The 27,204-nt window shown below is 42.5% G+C and overlaps 1 protein-coding gene across 1 annotated transcript in view; it reads left to right on the plus strand.

Moving 5' to 3' along the window:
• Positions 1-233: 233 nt before the first annotated feature.
• LOC129855133 (ubiquitin-conjugating enzyme E2 R2-like) overlaps positions 234-27,204 on the plus strand; it is a 30,368-nt gene continuing 3,397 nt past the window's right edge. The window contains exons 1-3 of the mRNA XM_055922482.1: positions 234-874; positions 14,020-14,106; positions 20,630-20,727. Of these exons, the coding sequence (XP_055778457.1) occupies positions 695-874; positions 14,020-14,106; positions 20,630-20,727 (365 nt within the window). The 5' untranslated portion in view covers positions 234-694. The remainder of the gene's footprint in view (positions 875-14,019; positions 14,107-20,629; positions 20,728-27,204) is intronic.

The raw sequence follows: 27,204 nt of genomic DNA on the forward strand, positions 1-27,204 counted from the left end.
TGTCTAACGTCAATTCCCATATGGAAAGAATTGGAGGTGCAACCAAAAAACACTCCCCCAACATTTTTTTTTTTTTTACGAGATTAAAATAGTAACGTTTCGGGCTTCATGATTCTGAAGAATTCAATTGCAGACCGAAACAATATTTTAACCTTGCTTAAACTATTAATATTAACTTAATGCCGAGCGAGTGTTGTGCCTTTTCAATAACTCCAATTCCCAGAAAGCTTTGCGAGCACTTCACTGCTCAGGCCATCAAGCTTTGTGGGACCAGCTTGAGCGACTTTAGTGGCGACACGGTGAAGTAGCTACTGTTGTATAATTGAGGAGGGGAGATCCCTACTCAGACAGCCGTTCATTTGTTTGTTTTCTAGTTTGCGTTGACCTCAAATTTACTTCGAGCAATTCTGTCTTACGGTCAATGAGGATCAACAACAGATTGGCGAGAGAGGAACTACTGTAGCAAGCTAGCGGGTTGGTTGTCAGCGAGAGATTTACGGGTTGGTTTGTTCGATCACAGTGGAAGAGAACCGAACGCGAACGTAATAACAGACGACATTTTTGTAGATGTTGTGAGGAAACGTGTGAACAATCAAAAGGTTTTTTAGAGGTTGGTTGTGGTGGAATTAGATAAGTACCTTTGTTCTCTAAAAAGGTCTAGATAGGTTTTTGTTTCTACAGATCGTCGCGGACTATGGCTCATGGACATCATGTAGCCAGTTCCCAAAAAGCACTAATGTTAGAGATGAAAAGTCTTCAAGATGAGCCAGTTGAAGGGTTCAGGATAACTTTAGTGGACGAGTCGGACTTGTACAACTGGGAAGTTGCAATATTTGGGCCCCCAAATACTCACTATGAGGGAGGTTATTTTAAGGTGAGTATGCAATTGCTGAATATTTAAGATGGCCATCAAATCACTCATAGTTATCGCAGTTGTTTTGTCCAACCTTGGTTAACCAGAACAAATTGTGTCTGGTCAGTGTTCTCTTGCCCCTGAACTACAGTAGAACGTCTGTAAATATTATGGCGAGAAGAGTTATATTTTGTCACTTATCTTTGTGACGTAGCTAACTATTGACAACCAACCTGGCCTAGTTTGCCGACATGAGATGACCAGCTCGAGCAACATCTGACGATCCACAAAACATGTTAACGTTTTCATGGAAAACTTTGGAGGAAACAGACATTGTCAACTTATATCACTGTATTCAGCAGGGCCGGACAACCGCATTTGGGGCCCCGACACCTATCTCCAGTGCCCCCCCCCCCAACACACTTCCCCATGGGACAGAGAGAAACGTTATGGATATACATCTGATGATAATGATAAAGATCAAATTGGACCTATTTCTATTGTAGTGTCTTATATAGTGCAATAGTAATAGTGTCTTTTTGTTGGCACTAACTGGCTCGTTGGCCAAGGCCTATGGGGAAATTCATGTTTCTTTTGATACGCTGAGAATATCACATTTTGTGAATTATGAAACATTTATGTAATCAAAACAAGCACGTAAAGTCTTCATAGTTCATAAAGGTCTGGTTAACTGACTGATATTACCTCATAGAATAAAACGTATAAGATCTCGTAAGCCTTTGTTAACCTCAGACCTTATTTTATGTATCCCAAAACCCCATTCTTTCCCCATTCATTTCCCCCATTGGAATGGCTGAACTAACCAGAGGTAACTTATTTCAGTTTTTTAGAACTAAAGCTGCCGATTTCTATAAGCCATCAAACAGTTCCTTCGTTTTCATAGTTAAGCAATAGCAGCATTGTCCATCCTGTTTGAAATAGACTAAGTTGGGCTGGGAGACATGGGCAAAATATATCACAGTATTTCAAATAAAATTGACAGTTTTACATTTGCTTTGAGTAGCGCATGACCCTACAGTGGCAACATACATTCTAAGCGATTTAAATAGGTCTTTCTCCATTCTGATTGTTTTAATGATTTTCAGCATTTTCATACATTTCTGCATTTCCTACACTCATTTGAGAGCATTTCCACACTGCCACGTAGGACTGCACGATATGGGCAAACAATCTAGGCCTTATTTTTAACCAAATGTTGCGATTGCGATTTGACTTGTGATTTAGAGCAAAACACTTGAGTGAACTGTTGGAATCATGGGAATATAATGATTATTTTAATTATAGTTAGAATATAATAGAGGGCACTTTGAATATAGTGTTTGACATGACAACAAATGAAAATGCCAGGGAGGAGTTATTGTGACAGGGTAGGAACCTAAGTGTTTCCTAGGGGACCCTATAATCTTTGGCTACATTTAATGGTTTCTCTTAGCTACTTCATGTAGCTTACATATTCTTGCTTTGTGAATTCCTCTTCGTTTTAGAAGAAACTGGCACAAACAACATGCTGATGTAGGTCTCCACCATCAGTAGTATTTTTAGGCTGTATAGCTAGTTATGTTTGCTCTGACTCAGTACATTTATTAGCTAGCTAGTGATTAGCATTAGCGGCTAATAAGATTTATTGTTAGCATTAGCGGCTAATAAGAACTTGTTAAGAAAATACAAACTAGCTTTTTGCAGATTTTAGAAACAAACTAATAGTGTAATTATAAACATTTGTGGAGTTATATTAAGAAGCAAAGTGAACATCATTGTTATCAACCTTGTTAAATGTGCTGCATTGACCATGCAGACTGAACGCAAGTGTCTTGTGGTCGATGAACCACAAATGCGCTTCTTGAGTGATGGGGCGGGGCTAGGTCTATGTGGAAAGCGGCATGGAGAGAGATGACTCGAGTAGCGAAGTAAACTATAAAAGTAGACGTTACACACAGAATATCACATTTAACAAAACAAAAATTTAAATACCGTTAAAGAAGGTAAAGTAAAAACCGGTTCATGAATCAATACAAGTATTATTATTATTTTTACTTACTATATTGTATTTACTTCGCCACCATGGCCTTTTTTTATATTTTTATTTATATATATATTATTTGCCTTCACCTCCCTTATCTCACCTCACTTGCTCACATTGTATATAGACTTATTTTTCACGGTATTATTGACTGTATGTTTGTTTTACTCCATGTGTAACTATGTGTTGTTGTATGTGTCGAACTGCTTTGCTTTATCTTGGCCAGGTCGCAATTGTAAATGAGAACGTGCTCTCAATTTGCCTACCTGGTTAAATAAAGGTGAAATAAAAAAAAATATCGTAAAATACAGTATATCGCCCAGCCGTCACTCTAAGCACCTAGTATTATAGCCTAGTCTCAGTACCTACATATATTTTCTTATTGATATTTGGATTGTAAACACTCAAACGATGGCGTGTTTGTTTCTCGTAGACTGAAAATGTGGGTTTTTCTCTCACGGGTTTATTTAGCTGACTTAGCATCCAACCTGCAGATGGCTTTTCCTGTTTGTGTGTCCCTCCCAGCAAAGGCAACTTTATGTTGATAGTACTCCTAACTCTATGTATTAACAAGGGTTGTTTACCATTTAGTCTAAAATGTATATCTGGTTGTAGCTACTGTATTATAGTACTAACCAGTCTGGCAGATTTAAGTTCAAAAGTTTAAAAAAGTAACAAGTATGAATAACTTACCCAAACTGTCCATACAAACATAATTAAATCGCTCTATTGGAAAACAGGTCTAAAGACAGATACAGATTGTGAGAAACATTTTCTTTCTCTGTTATCTTGTAATCCCTACCCTTATGAAAAAAGATTGCAGTCAGAGTGCAGTATAACTGCATGAATTTTGCAGTGTAACTGCAGTTAAAGTGCAGTATAACCACAGACAGATAGAAGGGGCCAGATGTCGCACAGGATGTATAAATCTGAAGCCTCTGTTTAGAACGTTCAAATATGGTGATGAGAGGAAGTCCAGTGGCGGTAAGTGGGATAATAATAATTATGTCTGATTTCACACATGTACACGTGTGTGTGTAAATTGGAAATACATTTTTTGCATATCCCTCGAAGAGTTGGGTCACTGCCAGGGTCTGCCATTTTCAACAGTGACCGTGACGCAATTAGGGTTATGTGCCTTGCTCAAAGGCAGATAGGGGATTCGATCTAGCGACCTTTCGGTTACTGACCCAATGCTCTAACCGATAGGCTACCTGCCAGCCACATAAGAGAGAAGATGGAGCTAGATGAAACTTTTCTGACATTCTGCAAATTTTCTCTTCGATGAAACATTAGATCTCAATGCAAGTTTATTTTCCCAAAACTAGAATATGTTAAAAACGCTGTGCAAGAAGTTTTGTAGACTTTGCCAAAGTTTCAAAAAATTGTGTGTGTAAGGGTATTGTTTAGCCTGCCTAAGACCTTTGTGTAAAAGAAGGCTCATGTCCTCTGTTTTGCCTGGCAACAGGGGGTGGTATAGCTTACAGAGGGAAGTGCAGTAGGTTAGACCTCTTCATTACTTGCCTAGTTCAGAAAGTACACTGAAGAAAAATATAAAAGCAACATGCATAATTTCTACGATTTTACTAAATTTCAGTTCATATAAGGAAATCAGTCAATTAAATACATTCATTAGGCCCTAATCTATTGATTTTACATGACTGATAGTACAGATCTGCACCTGTTGGTCACAGATTAATAAAAAAAAAAAAAAAATAGTAGGGGTGTGGATCAGAACTAGTCAGTATCTGGTGTGACCCATTTGCCTCATGTAGCATGACACATCTCCTTCAAATCAAATGTTATTTGTCAAATGCTTACTTACAAGCCCTTAACCAACAATGCAGTTCAAGAAATAGAGTTAAGAAAATATTGACTAAATAAACTAAATGTAAAAATGTATATATAAATGACATAACTATAACGAGGCCATATACATATATCGCATGGAGTTGGTCAGGCTGTTGAGTGTAGAATGTTGTCCCACTCCACTTCAATGGCTGTGCGAAGTTGCTGGATATTGGTGGGAACTGGAACAGGCTGTTGTACACGTCGATCCACAGCATCCCAAACATGCTCAATGGATGACATGTCTGTTGAGTATGCAGGCCATGAAACAACTGGGAAAAATTTCAGCTTCCAGGAATTGTGTACAGATCCTTGTGGCATGGGGCTTTGCATTATCATGCTGAAACATGAGGTGATGGCGGCGGATGAATGGCACGACTATCGACCTCAGGATCTTGTCACGGTATCTCTGTGCAGTCAAATTGCCATAGATAAAATGCAATTGTGTTCGTAGTCCGTGGCTTATGCCAGCCCATACCATAACCCAACCATGGGGCACTCTGTTCAGAATGTTGACATCACCAAACCGAATTCCCACACGATGCCGGTACTGTTAAAACCGGGATTCATCTGTGAAGAGCACATTTGCCACTAAAGTCTGTTACGACGCTGAACTGCAGTCAAGTCAAGACCCTGGTAAGGACGATGAGCACGCAGATGAGCTTCACTGAGACGGTTTCTGACAGTTTGTGCAGAAATTATTTAGTTGTGCAAACCCACAGTTTCATCAGCCTTCGGATGGCTGGTCTCAGACGATCCCGCAGGTGAAGAAGACGTATGTGGAGGTGCTGGGCTTGTGTGGTTACAGTGGTTTGCGGTTGTGAGGCCGTTTGGAGGTATTGCCAAATTCTCTAAAATGCAGGCAACAACTCTGGTGGACATGCCTGCAGTCAGCATGCCAATTGCATGCTCCCTCAACTGGAGACATCTGCAGCGTTGTGTTTTGTGACAAAACTGAACATTTTAGAGTGGAATTTCATTGTCCCCAATACAAAGTTTACATGTGATCATGCTTTTTAATCAGCTTCTTGATATGCCAGACCTGTCAGGTGGATTAATTATCTTGGCAAAGGAGAAATGCTCACTGTCAGGGATGTAAACACATTTGTGCACAAAATTTGAGAAATAAGCTTTTTGTGCATATGGCAAAATTGTGGGGCCTTTTATTTCAGCTCGTGAAACATGGGACCAACACTTTACATGTTGCATTTATATTTTTGTTCGGTGTATTTTAGCCTATATTTGCATAACTGTTGAAGATGGTGAGCATTTTCCTTCCAGATATAGGGCAAGAGCTCTCGTTACAACAATAAACAGGCATCAAAGTAGGCAGTGGTGTAAAGTACTTGAGTAAAAAATACTTTAAAGAACTACTTAAGTAGATTTCTGGGGTATACTATTTTTATTTTTGTCAACTTTTACTTTTATTTCACTCCATACATTTTCTCTGACACTAAAAAGTATTTGTTACAATTTGAATGCTTAGCAGGACAGGAAACTTGTCATTCCTGCACTTATCAAGAGATCATCCCTGGTTGCATCCCTATTGCTTCTGATCTGGCGTACTCACTAAACACAAAGGCCTCATATGGAGCTTGGTTCTCCGTAAATAACAAAAAAAATAATGAAATAAATAAATCAAGAAAATGGTGCCGTCTGGTTTGCTTAATATAAGGAATTTGAAATTACTTTTACATTTGATACTTGAGTACATGTTAACAATTACATTTACTTTTGACACTTAAGTATATTTAAAACCAAATACTTTTAGACTTTTACTCAAGTAGTATTTTACTGGGTGACTTTTACTTTAGTCATTTTCTATTAAGGTATCTTTACTTTTACTCAAGTATGACAATTGGGTACTTTTTCAACCACTGGAAGTAGGTCAGGGCAAAGTGCTCTTTTTTAATATATATTTTTTTACTACAGTAGTAGGCCTATGTTGTAAATGTAAACTCTTTCTGAATGAAGGTTTCTGAATAAAGATAGCCGAGACTAATGACGGGGTCTCCTGCATATCTAGGTTCTCCGCTATTGTTCAGTTAGGGTTGTTTGCACCTGATTGCATCAGTCAGAGGTGGTGTTTCCAAATTTTTTATTTCACCTTTATTTAACCAGGTAGGCAAATTGAGAACACGTTCTCATTTACAATTGCGACCTGGCCAAGATAAAGCAAAGCAGTTCGACACATACAACAACACATAGTTACACATGGAGTAAAACAAACATACAGTCAATAATACAGTGAAAATAAGTCTATATACAATGATGGCATAATTGTGATACATTATGCTGATCTATGTCAGCTCAGCTAAAGATCCCAGTTATTCAGAGACCTGTTTAGGCTTCCAGTCTTTTCTGAGCGGCGCAGTAGGTTAACCCGGCACTGTGTTAGCTAGGAACATTTGTATTGTGGGTGCTATGTACAAGCATTGTTGGCCCAGGAATGCACAGCTTGGCTGTGAAATGCACAGCAGGCCTGTGACTCATTGTTCCTTCTAACAAACGTCTCCAACAAACCAGTTTCCCTGTTCTAAGACCCTCCCTATCTACACAGGTTAGACAAACCCTCTGTTACGTGCTGCTTTTACTTATTTATTGAAAAGAGTCAGTCAAACAATGATGTATGCCTATTCAATACCGGAGCAAAATATTTACATCAGGGTGTAACTCCTCTGAATGTGTCACCAGACCAAACAAAATATTGATGGTACACTATATATACAAAAGTATGTGGACACCCCTTCAAATTAGTGGATTCGTCTATTTCAGCCACACCCGTTGCTGACAGGTGTACAAAATTCGAGCACACAGCCATGCAATCTCCATAGACAAACATTGACGTAGAATGGCCTTACAGAAGAGCTCAATTACTGTCAACGTGGCACCGTCATAGGATGCCACAGTTCCAACAAGGCAGTTCGTCAAATTTCTGCCCTGCTGGAGCTGCCCCGGTTAACTGTAAGTGCTGTTATTATGAGGTGGAAACATCTAGGGGCAACAACAGCTCAGCCACGAAGTGGTAGGCCACACAAGCTCACAGAACAGGACCGCAGAGTGCTGTAGGGCGTACAAATCAGCTGTCCTAGGTTGCAACACTCACTACCAAGTTCCAAACTGCCTCTGGAAGCAAAGTCAGCACAATAACTGTTTGTCAGGAGCTTCATAAAGTGGGTTTCCATGGCGGAGCAGCCGCAACCAATCCTAAGAGCACCATGCGCAATGCCAAGGAGGAATAATTGTCTGAGGCTGTTTTTCATGGTTTGGGCTAGGGCCCTTAGTTCCATTGAAGGGAAATCTTAACGCTGCTTCAAACAATGATATTGTAGACAGTTTGGGGAAGGCCCTTTCCTGTTCAGCATGACAATGCCCCTGTGCACAAAGCGAGGTCCATACAGAAATGGTTTGTCAAGATCGGTGTGAAAGAACTTGACTGCCTGCAAAGAGCCCTGACCTCAACTCCATTGAACACCTTTGGGATGAATTGGAACGCCGACTGTGAGCCAGGCCTAATCGCCCAACATCAATGCCCGACCTCACTAATGCACTAGTGCCTGAAGGAAGCAAGTCTCTGCAGCAATATTCCAACATCTAGTGGAAAGTCTTCCCAGACAATTGGAAGCTGTTATAGCAGCAAAGGGGGGACCAACTCCATATTAATGCCCATGATTTGTTTGAGATGTTCGACGAGCAGGTGTCCACATACTTTTGGTCATATAGTGTAGGTCTGCAAAAATCACTAAAATAGAACACAGTAAGGAATAAAGTGGAAGTAACCTAAACTGCTTTTCCAAATACTCAATGCACTTGACATTTGTATTAAGGGAACTCATCTCATTCATTGCCAATGTGTAGATATTCAGCCAAGTTCTGCCTTAATTTAAATATTTGGTCATTTCCAAACACTCTTTGCTGGATCACACACTCACACACAACTACCCTGTTCTCACTAGCTGTGTCCTCAGCAGTGCTAGGGCCTGAGAGGCTGCCTTTCCTGGTCAGCCCAGGGTCTGCATCCTAATGCTGAGTGACACTGGCAGCAGCACTGCAGTCAACCCAGCCAAGGGTTGACCCTGTCCCTGGGACATGGCCCGAGGACCCAAGTCACCTGCCCAGAGAATTGGTTCTGTCAGGGCCAGAGGGCAGAATCACTGCTGCCTGGGCTGGTAGCACTGACTTTCCTTAAAGCTCAGGGCTCAGGGGAGATATGCTCTATCCATCAAGACTCAGTCTGTTCCCGCCCTCTCTCATGTTCGCTCTCTTCATCTTGGGGACTGCATTGTCTTCCCATTCCCTTCATTAACACACCAGCAATCCTATTAGCTTAGCTGTCCCTGGCAAACTTCCACTGTGCCAGCCAGCCCTTTACGCTCATAGTCAACAACACATCCCCCAAGCAGTTCCCTCAAGCAGAGTAGGCCAAAGACAGCCCTCTTGTTTTTCTTTCGACAACAGAGCCTTCGGTTTTAAGATGTTCATATTGTTTTGCTTGAGTTCAAAGGCTGTCATGACGAGGAATAGCTTTTGCTCCCCTACTTCCTTTAAGTGATGTCATAGAGATTCTAAACCCAGAGATGCAACATCGCAAGACTCCCAGGAACGCTCTCGAAGCAGACCAAGCCAGAGTTTGGGGTTTGAGGAGTCAGTGAGGGAAGTGAAAAGTTATTCCTTAGTTATTTTTCTCAATCTAAAAGCACAACCTAAGATTCGAGCTTATGTCTTAAGTCCAACCTCGTGAACGTGACGAATGGACACGTTTTATTTTTATCCAAAACGACTTTATAGCAAAGGAATGCCTTTGATTTGACGGCATGCACATGCGCAATTCAGCGCGGGATGACCATTAGACACGATTTACGTGTTTCAGCGCATGAGCTTAGCTAGCCAACGTCACCTGCAACCGTGATCGGGGATTTCTATTGGAGTAGCAGTTTCTGATAATCTTCATACTGTACTGTCTTTTGGTGACATCATACATACACTTCCTCAACCACAAGGTCATATTCATTTTCAACTATGAGATTTCTGCCACGAATGGTGTATTTCAAAATGTAAATTTTTGCACAACACAATTAAAAACCACTTAGTTATGTCCATCAACCGCAAGCTAGAGAGCACACTATTTGCCTTCAACGTAACGTGTGGCCGCTGCATTGACAGTCAGTTGACAGACACTCATTCAACACCTGGCTGTGGCAGTCTGGTGGCCTTAGGCTGGTGAGAGGAGGAGGTGGCCTGCACAGGGCTGGGCTGTCCTGCCTTAGCCGATGGAGTCATGTTTCCCACTCTGGCTGCCTGGCTTGCACACAGAAATGAGAGCTGGGAGAAGGAGAGAGAGAGAGAGAGAGAGGCAGTGCCATTCCTGGCCCTGCTCGAGCTGGTGCCCCTGGGGGCCCTGTGAAGAGCGAGCATGCCATTAGAAAAGGGGGCCCATGCAGAGGTAGTCCTACAGTACTCTTTCCAACAGTCAGCCTAATTATGATCGTGTGCTTACATGTTCCAAGCCTGGGGGTGATATCCTACTAAGAGAACAGGACTCCATTGATATGCAGCCTGTTTCAGCTTTTGTTTATTTCAGAAATAGGCAAACATTTGGGCTAGTTTAGCATATCTCCAGATATTCTTTGTCTGGATCAGGTTGAATGCAAAGCACTTGCACATCCAATGTTTTCCCTAATGGATACATTTCTCATTTAGCCTACTTCCATGGGAATTAGGCCCACCAGTTATGCTTTGTGTCAGAAAGGTTTAAATAATGATTGGTGCCTTGGTCCACAGCTAATTCAGTCCTCTCATGTCCCAGGGAACCTTATAGTAGACTAGAGCCATTACAGATGTGTGCAGCATTGCTGCATTGTTGTCTTTTTACAGCACTAAGGGTCTGGGTTTTGACAGGCCCTCTCGTCATCGTGTCAAGTTGGTTGGCAGCTTGTAATTAGGCTAATTGCATTTGTGAAGTGGACCGCCGTTCAGTCTTGACAGTGGTTCTGGTGTAGCATGTACTAGTGACTGTATTTCTCCTCCCCCACACTAAAAGGGTTCTGTTAAATGAGGCAGGACCCTGGTGTGTCTGGGTAGGATCATCTAAAGCACTTCTATCACATTCTAGTCTACAAAGACGTGTGGGGTGCACCGCTGTTCTCAAGGATATGTTCCCTTTTTCATTCACACTCTGTAGATCAGCCAGGAGAGAGGTAATAAGAGTGAGACAATCTGAGAGCGAGGGACAGCAAGCTTGGGGACTGGTAGAATGGTGTCGGCAGACGGGGAAGGTGGTGCGTTGGGAGAAGAACAGAATGATTAGTTCTGTGAGGGTTTATGCTGCTTTAGCTGACCTGGTTTACTTTTCCCTGATTCCAGCCTACCTTCACAGGGTATGTTCTCTCTGACTGGCTTCGCCACACGTGTTTTTAGGTCACCATCCAAGAAAGATGGGTCTAGGTAGGTTACAAGGTAGATGCTGAGCCTTGCAGTTCTGCTCTAGATCCTGTTCTTCCTGTGCCAGCCTCTCTTCCTCCTCCTCCTGTCTGCCTGGCTGACTGAAGCAGCAACACATCCTCCCCGTTCTGTACCTGTTACTAGGTGATACATAAAAGCAGCTGCCACTTGTTTCCACAGGGCTCTCAGGAGAGCCTCACTTCAGAGAAACATGGAGCTGAGCAGCCAGGAGAGGAGAGGCTTGGTGGGGTGCAGCCAGGAGAGGAGAGGCTTGGTGGGGTGCAGCCAGGAGAGGAGAGGAGAGGCTTGGTGGGGTGCAGCCAGGAGAGGAGAGCCTTGGTGGGGTGCAGCCAGGAGAGGAGAGGCTTGGTGGGGTGCAGCCAGGAGAGGAGAGGCTTGGTGGGGTGCAGCCAGGAGAGGAGAGGCTTGGTGGGGTGCAGCCAGGAGAGGAGAGACTTGGTGTAGTGTGCAATGAGGAGCTAAGTTCAGGGGCGTGTGTGTGGCATGTACTTACTATGTGATTAGAGACAGTCAAGCCTCACGGGCATGGAGGGGATATTTGAGTGTGTTTGTGTAGAGTTCAGAATTTGGCAGGGAAATGGAGCTAATATCTCTATTCTGAACCTCTCTTGTTTGTCTCCTCCTTGGGATGTACTTGATGAGGTAGGCAGGGTGCAGCAGAATAAATGAGCAAGGCCAGCTTTTTAAGCCCAGTCACACTCCACTGTTTTCCCTCTCTCCTCTCATCCCTCTGGGCTTGGTGTCAGTTTTGCAGACAGGTCAGGGTTTTCTCTGCTGCCATGGAAAGTTTCCCTCCCCCCTCTCTGCCTGTGAGTGCAGCCTGCCTGTCATGGGCATTGTGTCAGTGCTCAGAGATTCAGTGTCAGTGCTCTCTATGGAGGATAGACCCTACTTTCTGTGTTCTGTTTCCCTTATCCCCCTCTCTATTACCCATTTCAGACCGAAGATGTAGCAGCATATATTACCTGCAAAAATATAAGGCAATGTTTATATTGACCCCCTTTCAAAGAGACCCTTATTTACCACTATCTTGCAGGTATACCTCTTTTTTACATCAGTGGGTAACTGGCAAATTGGGTGTGGTGGAGCGTGTTGTTAAACCATGGAATTTTTTTGCATTTCAAATTAAGGAGGTGTTTAACAGTGGAAGTGTTTAGGAAGTTTCCTGACAAAAAACAGAGAACCATTCACACAGACCGATACCTGTATTTTGGTTACAGGGCCTGTGAAAATGCAGGAATTATGACACGGTCTTTAAGTGGCTTTTAATTGATCATATGTGTTACCCCCTACCCCTTTCAGATATACCAAGAAGTTGGTATAAAAAGCACACATAATGACAGGGATTTTTGTCTGTATGAAAACAATATTTCAGACCAGGAGTCCCTTCTGGATCAGCCATTTTCTATGTTTTAATTAACTCATGCAAAGAAATAAAACCCTGGGTTATGTGTAGTGTGTTTTGTGATGGCATCAATATGCTGTTTTATAACGTGTGTGTCTTTGTTCCATTCCTATGATCAGGCAGAAAGTAGGCTATGTTGGGCAGAGTATGAGTGTGTTCTATTGAGATCCATGTTGTGGCTCTATGTGGACAGGGAAAGTGTGAAAGGCCCTCTATAAGCCGCGTGGTGAAATGTTATACCATTACCATCTTACAGGGATCCCTCTTCCTGCTTTAATAAGCCACTTGCTCTTATATATTGCACTCAGGGCTCACCTTACGGGGCTTAAATGTCCCTCTGTGTTTCCACTGGCCTTAGCACCCTCACTGAGTGCTATGCTAGCTGGAGCTAGGCTGGTATGTAAGCTGCAAGGCTGTTGTCCCTGTGTTGTGTTGCCCATCTCTGTCTGTATGTGGAGTGTTTACGTGAACCCCAGTCATTCTGGACCCGAGCCAGTTCGGAGGCATGGCCCCAGACTTTTACAAGCTAACAGAATTCTATTAGGCCTATGTCAGGCTTTCCACTCTGGGCTTGTTGTATGGGCCCAGTAGATATGGCAACATCCCCCTGTTCAATTTGCTTGTCACTAAGGGCTCGTACAATGCAATCAGCAGTAGGCCACAAGTAATGGTCTAATGTCGGCGAAGGCTTGTGTGGAGTTTGTGCACAACCCCCACCCCTTACATGTTCCGCCCCTCCCTCTTGAAAAATAAGTTATTATCTCGAGACTAACCTGGTTGACCCCAATTAGTCCACTGGTCGATTGCTGTTGGTCGACCGAGATTGTTTTAGTTTGATTTGAACATTTTTGAAAATGTTTGTGTGTGTACTAGGCTATTGGATTTAATTTATATATGTTAGAGCACTTTGGTTTCACTAATAAATATGTTGAAATGGAACCAAATGACCAGTTTCTGATAGATGGGCTATATGGTATAGGTTGAATGTGATAGTCTACCTATAACCAGCCTGAGTAGGCCTGTAACTCCATTCCTATTCTATTCAGAGTAGAGACATTTTATCAAATTGGAAATGAGCTATTATCAGGCTGGTTAATTCAATGCATGTCTGTTGAATTTGGAAAGATCCACTTGCACTTGGCCCCGCCCCACCTACTCAGGCCAATCCTATATATTTCACATGTTGGTGCTCATGGGTTGTTTTGAATGGAAATGACCCATAGCCTCGACTCCAATGTCTATGGCATGACAACGATAGAGGAGTTGACTAAAGCATACTGATCTGGTACCAAGCTAAGACGAGCCTAAATAAAGTAGTTATGACTAGACATTTGACCAGAGTTATACTCTTACACCTTATTCAGCTGGCCTCTGCCTCTTGCATCCCTAATTAGTGTGCTCTTCTCTCAGGCTCAGATCAAGTTCCCCATCGACTATCCCTACTCTCCTCCGGCCTTCCGCTTCCTCACCAAGATGTGGCACCCCAACATCTACGAGGTAAGAGAAAGAACAACACTCACCCTATCTGTCATTACACAATCACCTTTCTTTAGCTTTTCCCCTACATAATAGTTCAACGTCTTTTTGTCTCTGAATAGCTTTAACTTGTTATCTTCTATTATAAATACTTTCAGACTCTGTTGCTATCATATACTTTAACAGTGGCCTAGTGTATGTATAGAGAAGGGGTGTCAAACAATTAAGACCTAGACAACCAGGTGAGGGCAGTTCCTAACTAATCGGTGACTTCATTGATCAATACAAATTGCTTGGTTGGGCTGATGAGACAGTTGATTGTGCAGTCCAATGGAACAGAGTAAATTGGCATCTTAACGTCACAGATTTAGCCGGTGGTAACTTGTGGAATAGACATCGGCTGGAATGTGGTTTTAACTAATCAGCATTCAGGATCAGACCCACCAGTTGTGTAATGTATAACAATCAAACTTAATAGACTTTTTAAGGAGGGTTTATAGCAAGAAAAACAACAGAACATAGGTGTTTTGTCAATTAAATAATATGGATTTTAAAAAACCAACACAAACCCTATCTTCAACACAAATCAGAAATAAAATGATAACAAAATAACCCCCACAAATACTATAATTTAAATGCATAGTTTTAGCAAACACATCCAAATATTCAATAACCGTCGCAATGACCAAATAACCTTCTTTTGGTTCAACTCAAGTTCAGATTCGGCTATAAAAGCCTATTGAGTTTCGCCCAACCAGGAAATTATTAATTTATAAGTCTGTTCTTTATTTTCCCCTTTTTGATCCCCTTTAGTTAATTCAGTTCAATTAATAGTCTTTGCGGATTGAAATAATATTTCCCCCCAGCAAGCAAAAAGATAGCCAGCAGTGGATGATCACAAAAACAATGAGGGGGGAAAACGACGGATCTCCCCGAAGTTTAGAAGTCATGTCCACTCATTAAACTTTCTCTGTGATCCATTTAGTTAATCCCCAACAAGGAAATAATCACATTTTAGGAACACGTTCCCAGTGCCAAACAATACATCCCAACAAAGGAAGGCACGGACTGTGTTTTGCAGGCTTCAGTTCTCGTCTTGCAATTTGTAACTGGTGCCTATGCGGTTTATCCGGTGTCTTCATCTCCCAGGTACGCTATGGAAAAACCCACCTCCCCTCTATGTTCCGCAATTCCTCATTCATACCTTTTTCAGCTGCCCTTCTTAAAGCAGTAGCGCTCTTTTTAGGCCACAATCTCTATCGTCCATACAGAATGGAATTATTTTAACATATGACAGAATCATTGCCGGACCGGACCACTTCAGCGCAAGCATGGACGAGAAATAGTCAGAGGCTTTAGAAAGTGGACGTGCCTTTAACCAGACCAAATCTCCCGACAGGAAGTGTGCATGTTTCTTGCACGCGATATAGTATTTGGTTTGTCTCGCCAGGCAAATGCCCACTCTCCATTTTACTTATTTTGCCATTGCCTGCTGTCTCTGAGTTGTATTGCGGCTGGTGCGGAGATGGAGCTGTTGAAATCATCCTCTACAGAGGCCCTTGGAGATTCCTCTCCATGGAAAGCTCAGCAGGGATTTTTCCGGTTGTTTCATGTTTTGCTGTGTTGATAGCATAACGAAACTCAAAAATCCATTTAGGCCAGTTCTGGTGGCGATCTTTTACAAAAGAGGCAATCAGAGTCTTGATGGTACGATTGTGTCTCTCTGTAAGATTGGCTTGTGGACGGCAACTTGTGGTGAACTTGTGTGTCACCATGACTTACAAAGATCATCCATAACCGTTCCTGTGAACTAGGGTCCACAATCAGATATGAGGTACTGAGGAACTCCTGAGTGGGTGAAGGTGTGTATTGTTGGCAAACTGTAACGGCCTTCACATGTTCCCATACGTCCTGGCAACAGATAACCGCCAGGCAACCAAGATGGCAGGCCAGTGGAAGGTCATAAAAGTAATCCAGATAAAGGGAGTCAAGGCCTTTTGGTTACCACAAGTTGATATTTATTGACTTCTCCTTTTAACAGGGATCCTCCTGTACAGGATTCCTTGGAGTACTTTGAATCCAATCCGACCTGGACGCTCACTGGAAGCTTATTTGTTCTTACTAAGGTCACTAACCTCTTGGTCCTGAGCTAGATTTTCACGTATCTCAGCAATAGAGGTGGGAAGAATGCAAAGGCTTTGAGTGGTGGTGCCTGCAACATATGCTACTTGGCTTGCTGCTGGAGCCACTGCTCTGGACAGAGCATCAGGAACAATGTTCTTATGCCCATTCCGGTAATTCACTCTGAACTGGAATTCCTGAAAGCGCAACATCCAGCGTGTGAGCCTGGAAGACATTTTGGGGCTGTTGAACACCCATGTAAGTGCCGAGTGATCATTAAATACATCCGACTCAACCCCCTCAAGATAATGCCTCGCCTTTTCGATTGCCCACACCACTGTGAGGCACTCCTTTTCCGATGTTGAGTAGTTGCGTTCAGCTACTCTAATGCCGTGAGGCATATGCAATGACTCTTTCTCCACCTTCCATCAGTTGAGTGAGGACCACACAGAATCTACATCACTGGCATCCGTTTGGACTTGGAATGTCTGCGATAGGTCTGGCTGAGCCAACACTGGTGCATTAACAAGAGCCTGCTTCAAATGCTCAAAACTGTTCTGCCAGCACAAGAAACCTGTGTAGACTTTTGAGGTCATGTAGAACCGGATAGTCCGTCATCACTGTCGTTTTGGCTGGATCTGTCTCAACACCTCTCACAATGTGACTCAAGAACTTCAGCTGGTCTTTGAATACCTTAGCGTCATAAAGCATTGAGAACACAGCATCCAAGTCTTTCACAGGTTGCTCTGGGTTGGGAGAGAACACAGTCATATAACAAAATGTAGACAAAACAGATCTGTACTCTCAGGTTCCCCAGAACTTTCTCCATAAGGCGCTGGAAGGTACCACCGGCGTTCTTAAGCCCAAACGGCATCGCTTTGAACTGATAAAGGCCTATCTGAGTGATGATCGCTGTCTTGGCCTTTCTCTCCTCAACCATTGCTACTTGACAATACCCTGACTTCAGATCCAGGGTAATGAAACCGGAAGCTCCATGTAGAGACTCCAGGAGGTTGTGCATGATGGGCATAGGATAAGACGCTTTTGCGTCTTTGCATTCATCCCTCTGAAATCAGTGCAGAACCTCTGGGAACCATCCGGTTTCCCCACCAGCACTACAGGAGCAGCCCAAGCAGATTGTGAAGGCTCAAGGATTTTGTCCCATTTCTTCCACTTCATCTACAATAATCTTTCTCTTGTAGGGTGACACTTTGTAGCCCCTGCAGCAGACTGGGACTTTGTCTTTGGTGTAGATCTTGTGTGCCTCAACCATGGTTTTCCCCAGTCGACCAGAACACACAGGGCCGTGATTGGAAGAGGAATTGAACCTCAGACTGCAAGTTGGAGAAAATAGCAGATCACTGGATCTTCTAGGAGTGTCGAGGGTGTAGTAGGCACAGCCATGTACAGTCGTGGCCAAAAGTTTTGAGAATGACACCAATATTAATTTTCACAAAGTCTGCTGCCTCAGTTTGTATGATGGCAATTTGCATATACGCCAGAATGGTATGAAGAGTGATCAGATTAATTGCAAAGTCTCTCTTTGCCATGCAAATGAACTGAATCCTCAAAAAACATTTCCACTGCATTTCAGCCCTGCCACAAAAGGTCCAGCTGTCATCATGTCAGTGATTCTCTCGTTAACACAGGCGTGAGTGTTGACGAGGACGAGGAGTTCGATTAACAGACTGGAAGCTTCAAAAGGAGGGTGGTGTTTAGAATCATTGTTCTTCCTCTGTCAACCATGGTTACCTGCAAGGAAACGCGTGCCGTCATCATTGCTTTGCACAAAAAGGGCTTCACAGGCAAGGATATTGCTGCCAGTAAGATTGCACCTAAATCAACCATTTTATCGGATCATCAAGAACTTCAAGGAGAGTGGTTCAAATGTTGTGAAGCAGGCTTCAGGGCGCCCAAGAAACTCCAGCAAGCGCCAGGACCGTCTCCTAAAGTTGATTCAGCTGCGGGATCGGGGCACCACCAGTACAGAGCTTGCTCAGGAATGGCAGCAGGCAGGTGTGAGTGCATCTGCACGCACAGTGAGGCGAAGACTTTTGGAGGATGGCCTGGTGTCAAGAAGGGCAGCAAAGAAGCCACTTCTCTCCAGGAAAAACATCAGGGACAGACTGATATTCTGCAAAAGGTACAGAGATTGGACTGCTGAGGACTGGGGTAAAGTCATTTTCTCTGATGAATCCCCTTTCCGATTGTTTGGGTCATCCGAAAAAAGCTTGTCCGGAGAAGACAAGGTAAGCGCTCCATCAGTCCTGTGTCATACCAACAGTAAAGCATCTTGAGACCATTCGTGTGTGGGGTTGCTTCTCAGAGTGGGCTCACTCACAATTTTGCCTAAGAACACAGCCATGAATAAAGAATGGTACCAACACATCCTCCGAGAGCAACTTCTCCCAACCATCCAGGAACAGTTTGGTGATGAACAATGCCTTTTCCAGCATGATGGAGCACCTTGCCATAAGGCAAAAGTGATAACTAAGTGGCTCGGAGAACAAAATATCGATATTTTGGGTCCATGGCCAGGAAACTCCCCAGACCTTAATCCCATTGAGAACTTGTGTTCAATCCTCAAGAGGTGGGTGGACAAACAAAAACCCACAAATTCTGACAAACTCCAAGTATTGATTATGCAAGAATGGGCTTCCATCAGTCAGGATGTGGCCCAGAAGATAATTGATAGCATGCCAGGGCAGATTGCAGAGGTCTTGAAAAAGAAGGGTCAACTTCATATAATTGTCAATAAAAGCCTTTGACACTTATGAAATGCTTGTAATTATACTTCAGTATTCCATAGTAACATCTGACAAAAATGTTTAAAGACACTGAAGCACCAAACTTTGTGGAAATTAATATTTGTGTCATTCTCAAAACTTTTGGCCACGACTGTACAGACTGACTTGGATTGTTGTTCCATATTTGTGTGGTCTTGTTTCCCCGGTATGACCTAACTGGGCTTGATCCTCAAAGGAAGAAAAAAGATAAAAGTATTTTCTTTGATTCCACAACCCATACTTATTTTCCCCAAGGTCTATTATTGTTTTGGTCTTGGTGAGGAAGTCAAGACCCAAGATGATAGGAAACGCCAAATGGTCATCCTCTAAGATGAACATTTCCAAAGACCACATGCTGTTATGCCAGTTGTAAAGGAGCTGAACTTTTTCCAAAGCACCATGCACTTGCCCATCTGCCAGCAGAGAACTTTGGTTCTCACAAAACTGCTCTCCTGGACATGTGATATTCTGCCAGAGGCTTTTCTTCATCCGGGTGAAAGTAAACCCTGTATCAAGTACCGCTTCATATTGGAAATTCCTGACCCCCACTGTTCCTCTGAAGCAGACCGCCACCCGAGGGTTACAGTTGAGAATTCTTCTCTCCAGCTCTGGTTCTGTGATGTTAGGCTTCCACTTCAAACAAAGTACCCGGAAATCATAAGCAAAGTCCCTCAGACTGAGTTGTAAGTTGAACCATATCTCTTAGTTTCTTCTCTACCTCTGTTAAGTAGTCAGTTGGTAAAAATTCTACCTGGAATGCCTCTTTGAGCTTCACCCAGGTGGTGATTTTCTTATTTTCTGCCATCCACCGGCTCCTGGTTGGTCCTTTGAGAACATTAGATAGGGTCCCCATCAGCTCAGGGTTTGATATAGGTCTCACGGATAGGAAATTGTCACATTGCTCCAAAAAGTTCAAGATATCTGAGATCTCCTTGAAACCATCAAAGCGAGGGAACTCCATGCAGATTGGAGGCGTGGAGAAATGATTGGCACGTGACGCATGACCTTGTGAACCAGCCAGGGTGCTCAGACCTGGGGTGCCTAGGCCAAATGCACCAGGAAAACCAGTGGTAGTTATTGAGTTTATGCACCTCATTCTTCCATTTCTCATCCCTCCTCAAGGTGTATTCAAACACCCCTTGTTCCAGTTGCTTTATGGAATCCTTTGTGGTTCTCGATTTCGTCAGTTTTTGCATTGACATTAGCCTCTCAGGCTTTCCTCTCTATTTATGGCACTCACCAATGAGTTCTTAAAATCATCCACAAGACCATTAACTGTGGTTAGTCATTTATCAAGATTATTGCCTCCCTCACAGTAGGCTGATTTGGGTGGCTCCTCACTCTGTTTATCCCCGCTTTCCCCCTCTTCATGGTCTGAGATGTACAGTGAGCTGAGCAATAAAGTTATTTCCCCCACAGGATTTCTCATTGTGACGAATGAACCAAAGATAGGCGTAATAGGATAGGGACACCCGAGTGCTGTTGGTTCATGTCCTCAGAGCCTAGTTCATGACAGGGACCATTTGGCAGAAGGGTTTGCATCTCCGCCTGAGACATTTTCTTGATTTGCGCACTGTTAGATATGTGGCAGTGTCACAAATGTATTGCTGGTAACTGACCTGTTTGTGTTCCTGTAGAACGGGGACGTGTGTATCTCCATCCTGCACCCCCCAGTGGACGACCCCCAGAGCGGAGAGCTGCCCTCTGAGAGATGGAACCCTACACAGAATGTCAGGTACTCTATGCACCACACCTTTCCCTCACACAATGATAATTCTCTCACTCAACCCCTTCTCCCCAGCTTTGATATATGGTTGACTATTAGTATAAATGTGGAATTTATCAAACATAAAACAAAATCTATAATATATTTTCACTTGATTCACATACTTTTTTCACACATTTAATCTTACTTTCCATTGTCTTCATTTTTTTCTCTTCTTTTCTCTCACTCACTCCACACACAGCAGGATATATAATTACTACATTGGGTCTCCTCGGTGGCGCAGCAACTACTGCAAATAAAAATGGCCTCACACGTCTTTGCCCAGAGAGCAGTTTTGTAGTGGTCTCGAGACCACATATTGAGTGTCTCAGTCTGGATACATTTGTACTTTGTCTTGACTAGGTCTCAGACAGTGAGGACTCATAATTTCTTCCCGAGACCAGCCAAGAGCGGATTAAAAAAACTCAATTATCAGCTTCCATTCAGGGAACGCATAAAACTGCTTCGCCAGGCCAAATGTATACACTCCTTTCTTGAAACCTTAATGCAGTATCTTAAAACCCTTTATACCTATTATATACATGTTTGCACAGTGGCGAACCTGTAGGCCTTCAGTGTGTAACAGGCAACCATAATACCAGCATACTCATGTAGGAGAGTGCACTTTTTGTTAAACACAAAGGGCCAGAGGTGTAGTGGAGGGTATCACTTACTTCTTAATTAACTTCTTGACGCTACGGATCCCGTTACCGGGATCATTTTCCTAAACAACCACTGAATTGCAGAGCGCCAAATTCAAAAATAATCCTAAAAATATTTATAATCATGGAATCACAAGTGAAATATACCAAAATACAGCTTAGCTTGTTGTTAATCCACCTATCGTGTCAGATTTTGAAAATATGCTTTACAGCGAAAGTTGAAGCATTTATCTAATGTACCTTCGTTAGATTTTAGCTCATCTTCCTTTAGCTAGCATTAGTTGTTGATCTTGTTGTTGTTAATGTGCATAACAGAGGGAGTCTACCTTTTCATGGTTGTTTGATCAATAGGACTGTAAAGTTCCCAAATGTAAGAGGACTACTGTTGTATTTACATATTTGCAAAAATCCATTCAGGTGTATTTCGTGGTGTTTGGCAAATGTGTTCTAATAAACTAAAGTTGCGCTGTTGCAACTGCCTGTAAACACACAGTCCAGTTCAAAGTGAATGATGGTAGGCCGGTGTGGCAAATTGCTTGTTTGTATGAAGGCCTACTGTAGCTCTGATTGGCTATAGTGCACGGGTCTGTGTAGACTCCGGTACTGGACAACACATACGTTTTTATTTGGTTTTATTCACTGCAGTGTCTATTAATTGTCCAAACGCATGGCTGCTTTCCCACTCTATTTTGCTGTAGAAGTTTCACAAATGCCTTAGCATATGTAATTCCCAAACATTCTATGAATTCATGAAATCTTGAAAATGACCATATCCAAGTACAACAGGAAGTGTGCTGCAATAAGAAACACAGTTCCACTCACCAGATGATGATAATTTGAAACTTAACTTCTTGTTGAAAGTTATTCTTGAAAAGGGAGAAGCTAACAAATGATCAACAAACTCTTTGATATCACCTGCTGCAGCCAATGCAAACTAGCCAACAACAAAAGCTAGAAGGGGTAAGTTTCCATACATTTTGGTAAAAAACTGTCCCACCTTTTAAGTCAAAATGTGATTGGTTGATTCCACTGTCATTCCAAAATGTTGCCCTAATGCAGTTGAATGGCAGATGCCTTTATCTAGCTTCTGATTGCCTAGCTGATGGCTGACTTACCTAGCTAGATTTATCTCCCCAGAGACCAGCAAAGGAAAATCCTGATTGGATATCTTTTTCTCTTCAGTGTTAACCCCTTCTTTTCCAACAAAAATTGATGCGATTAAATCAGAACATCATTGAAAATATTATTATTATTATTATGTTATTATAATCATTTTATTAATCCTTAGCCCTTCTCTGAAGGCGTAGAAGGCCAATTGTTCCCCACTGTGTTTGGGTTAGTAATAATTTGTATAGTGGCTCTATTTTTCCTCAGCATGGATTTTTTTCACTATTTCAAATGTCTAAAGAATCTATACGTTGTTCTGAAATATGAATACAGAAATACTGGACATTTTGAATTCTTATGGTGGTAATTTGACAAAATGACAATCATGGTCTTGAATTTGTGTTTTTCTGGTCTTGTCTTGAATCGGTTTCTCTTTAGGTGAAACCGGGTGTGAAAAAGGGTGGGTCACGGGTGTGGGGAGAGGGGAGAGGGAGGGTCACGGGTGTGAAAAAGTTGGTTATGAATAGATGGTATACAGCTGCAGATGGAAGTGACACAGAAATTGAAATTTTCTCGTCATGCGATTTGGAGGTTTTCGTAGTTAGAGAGTTAGGTTAGTTAACTACCTGGTCCCTAGGCGATGACAGCAAATTTACTTTAAGCTAACTTTTACCCATTCATCCGTGAAGACCGCTAGCTAGTGTTCATATGGATGTCACCGTGACATGCCAATTAACTAACGTTACTGCCCTCAGTTAGCACAACGACAAGGCAAGCCGGTGCTAATGCTTTCCACTTGGCAGCTGTTTCACGGTGTCGCCGGCGGTAGCTTGTAACGTGGTCAATTGTTTCTCCCTCCCAGGATTATATTTCAAGTAGAATGGCAGCCTACACAAGAAATAACTAATATAGAAAATGCGCTGTAGATTTCAGGTTGTCTTGGATACATATTTTGTGGTTGAAAAATACTATCAGTTTTTATGATACTGATAAAGATGGCACCTCTAAAGACATATCTAACTGTGCATTCTCTCAAGATGCTAAAATAAATCATATTTCTCCACTCCTGAGTCAAATTTTTGCCTACATTTGGTGTATAATTTTACTGCAAGAAATGCTTAATTATGCAGGAGTTAATATTAAGGTTATGTGAGAGGTTATAATAGACCTACAGTCAGTTTCCAGTTTTCAGGTTCCATTCAACTCATCTGAACACAGGCAGGTCACCCGTGATACAAGTCAGTATTCAACATCCTGAACAGAAGGCTACAGTTCCCTTTATGTGCCATAGGCCTATTTGAATTCCCATCTTGTGACTGTCGAATTTGTATAGCTCCTCATAATCATCATAGTCGGCACTGCTATCATCCTCTTTTACCAGTTCGCATTACTTTTCTGCCCTTCACAGCTATTTTTTTGTTATGGAATTTAACTTAACACCACAGAGACATTGTCCTATTTTCCTCCGTGGGTTACATATACTTTTTCTGCCTGTTCCCAAAAGCGATTGTTGTGTAGGCCGTTTGGCGTGCGTAGACTACAGTTAGTGCATCAGCCTAAGCTTTAGGGCCTAATGTCAACCTAAAATAATGAAAGAAAAACCTCAGTTGCCTGTTTTTAAGGTATTATTTTTCTCTTTATTCAACCCACCCACCCTTCATCCACACAATCAATATTCATTGACCCTAATCACACCCGCCCCGCAGATATAACTGCGGGTTATGCCTCAACCCTCGCATCACTAACGGCAACAACACTTGTGTCCTTCGCTCCCACTTGCCAACCACTTCTGTCCCGCAACTGCATGGGAAGTAGATAGGTTAGTGTAGCCAATATCAGGGGTGACAATCACAGCAAGCACACGCATACAAGCAACATTACACTCATCATTAGTACTTTCATCAAAAATAAACAATTGTACAGTTTAAGTTAATAAAACTGACAATTATTTTGTTTGTAAAACTAACAGTGAAACCACTGCTGAGCAAATGGACTGGAGCTTACCCGATTTGTCTGCCTGTCTTCCAATAACCCTGGTGTTTACTTCTCACTCTCACACACACTCAATCATAGGCAATTCTAGGTCTTGTGGCATATTTTGGTTAAACTATCCCCAATTCAATGGAATTGCAACCTTGTGCATGCTTAGTGAGTTCTTCCATCACATGTGCAGTGCGCTTCCATCACATGTACAGCTGATTCTCAAGATCTTGCACACTAATGAGATGCTATTGAGCCCACACTACTACACTGTCTGAGCCAAGGACTACATGCTTTCTGGTAAGTTTTGATTACAGTACTGGGTGGGGGGAATATATTTTATATGACATGCATGATTTTTTTGTTAACTAGTAAATAGTAGCCTAAAGCAAAGTGTGTTTAAATAATTTCTAACTTGTTAATTTCTGCTAGTTAGTTTTTGCTACCATGTGGGTTTTAGCTTGCTTGAGCCTACTATCTGAGGAGTGTCAATTCACCTGTTTCCATACATGTTTCATTGTAAACAACTCCTTTGTAAGATAAATGTTTTATCTAACTGCTTAACTATTTATCTGTACATGGAATTGTGTATTGTTTATTTTTTACTCTTTTTCCCCCTACTCTTTACAGGAAAATGCCACAGGCACTATCTGATGTGTGGAGACATTTCACTGCAGCTAATGTGGAAGGAAAAGCAGTGTGCAAATGCAAATACTGTGCCAAATCATATGAAACAAATGCAACAAAGATGCAGAATCATCTGGCCAAGTGCATAAAGTTCCCTCAGCGCTCACAGCAAGCAACCCATGACAAAAGTCCCTCTACTTCTATTCGAGGTGAAAATTATGAATCAGACACCTTATCGATAGCAACAGCTCATGGTCCTCCTGGAATCAGAAGTTATTTTGACTCAATGGAGGAACGTAGTCAAAAGAATGCTGATGAATGTCTTGCTCAACCTGTGTCTTTAACTGGTTCACCTCTGAAGCTCACAGGCAATGTGTATTGGAAGAGAATTCTGTATGTTTCTTCCCCAGCATACACCGCTCCAACCAGACATGGTTTATCTACTAATATGCTGTATGCAGAGTTCAACAGAGTTCAAGTGAAGGTCAAGCAAATCATAGAGAAAACCGACTATTGCAATCATCTCTGATGGGTGGTTGAATGTTTGTGGGCAAGGAATAATTAACTACATCATCTCCACCCCTCAACCAGTATTCAACAAGAGCACAGACACAAGGGGAAACAGACACACCGGTCTCTACATTGCAGATGAGCTGAAGTAGTCAATGACCTTGGACCACAGAAGGTATTTGCACTGGTGACAGACAATGCTGCGAACATGAAGGCTGCTTGGTCTAAAGTGGAGGAGTCCTACCCTCACATTACACCCATTGGCTTTGCTGCTCATGCATTGAATCTGCTCCTCAAGGACATCATGGCACTGAAAACAACAAATACGCTTTACAAGAGAGCCAAGGAAATGGTTAGGTATGTGAAGGGTCATCAAGTTATTGCAGCAATCTACCTCACTAAGCAAAATCAGAAGAGTAAGAGCACCACATTGAAGCTGCCCAGCAACACCCATTGGGATGGGGTTGTCATCATGTTTGACAGTCTCCTGGAGGGGAAGGAATCTCTCCAAGAAATGTCCATATCACGGTCTGCCAATATGGACAGCCCCATCAAGAGGAACCTCCTGGATGATGCATTTTGGGAGAGATAGGTAAGCAGCCTGAAACCTATAGCAGTTGCCATTGCACGGATTGAAGGAGACAATGCCATCCTGTCTGATGTTCAGACTCGGCTTGCAGATGTAAGAGAAGAAATCCGTACTGCCCTGCCCACTTCACTGTTGCTCCAAGCAGAGGAAACTGCAGTTCTGAAATACATCAACAAGTGTGAAGACTTCTGCCTGAAGCCCATACACGCCGCAGCGTACATGTTGGACCCCAAGTATGCTTGCAAGAGCATCCTGTGGTGCAGAGATCAACAAGGTCTATGGTGTCATCAATACCGTGTCTCGCCACCTTGGCCTGGATGAGGGCATGGTTCTTGGCAGTCTGGCGAAGTACACTTCCAAGCAAGGGCTTTGGGATGGAGATGCAATATGGTAGTCGTGCCAACATATATCTCATCAACCACCTGGTGGAATGGACTTTGTGGATCTGAGGCTCTTTCCCCTGTTGCCTCCATCCTCCAAATCCCACCAACATTAGCCGCCTCAGAGCGCAACTGGTCCTTGTTTGGGAACACGCACGCAACATGCTGACCAATGCAAGGGTTGAAAAATTGGTGGCCATCTGGGCAAATTTGAGGCTTTTTGAGCCTGACAACGAGCCATCCTCAACAAGGTTGGAAAGTGACGGTGAAGATGAGGCCTCAGTCTGATGTTCAAGAGGTGTACATTGAGGAGGTCCAGGGAGAATACATGGAAGCCTGAGAGGGTACAACCAAAACTTTAGTTTCTAGACTATAATTTTACAGATGTATGTTGAAAACGTTTTTGGGAGACACTATGGATCATTGTTTATCATTCAATATTCCCTTTATTTTGTTGTTCAGTGAAATCATCCCATGTGAAGAGGCAACTAATTTAATTAAAGTTCAATTCGTAACTAAAAAAAAAAATTTTTTTTATTTCTAATGGAAGGATTTAATAATTTGCAATTATGTCTACTTATGATAAGGTAAA

Source organism: Salvelinus fontinalis, chromosome 5, assembly GCF_029448725.1.
Source record: "Salvelinus fontinalis isolate EN_2023a chromosome 5, ASM2944872v1, whole genome shotgun sequence".
In the NCBI taxonomy this organism is placed as follows: Eukaryota; Metazoa; Chordata; class Actinopteri; order Salmoniformes; family Salmonidae; genus Salvelinus; species Salvelinus fontinalis.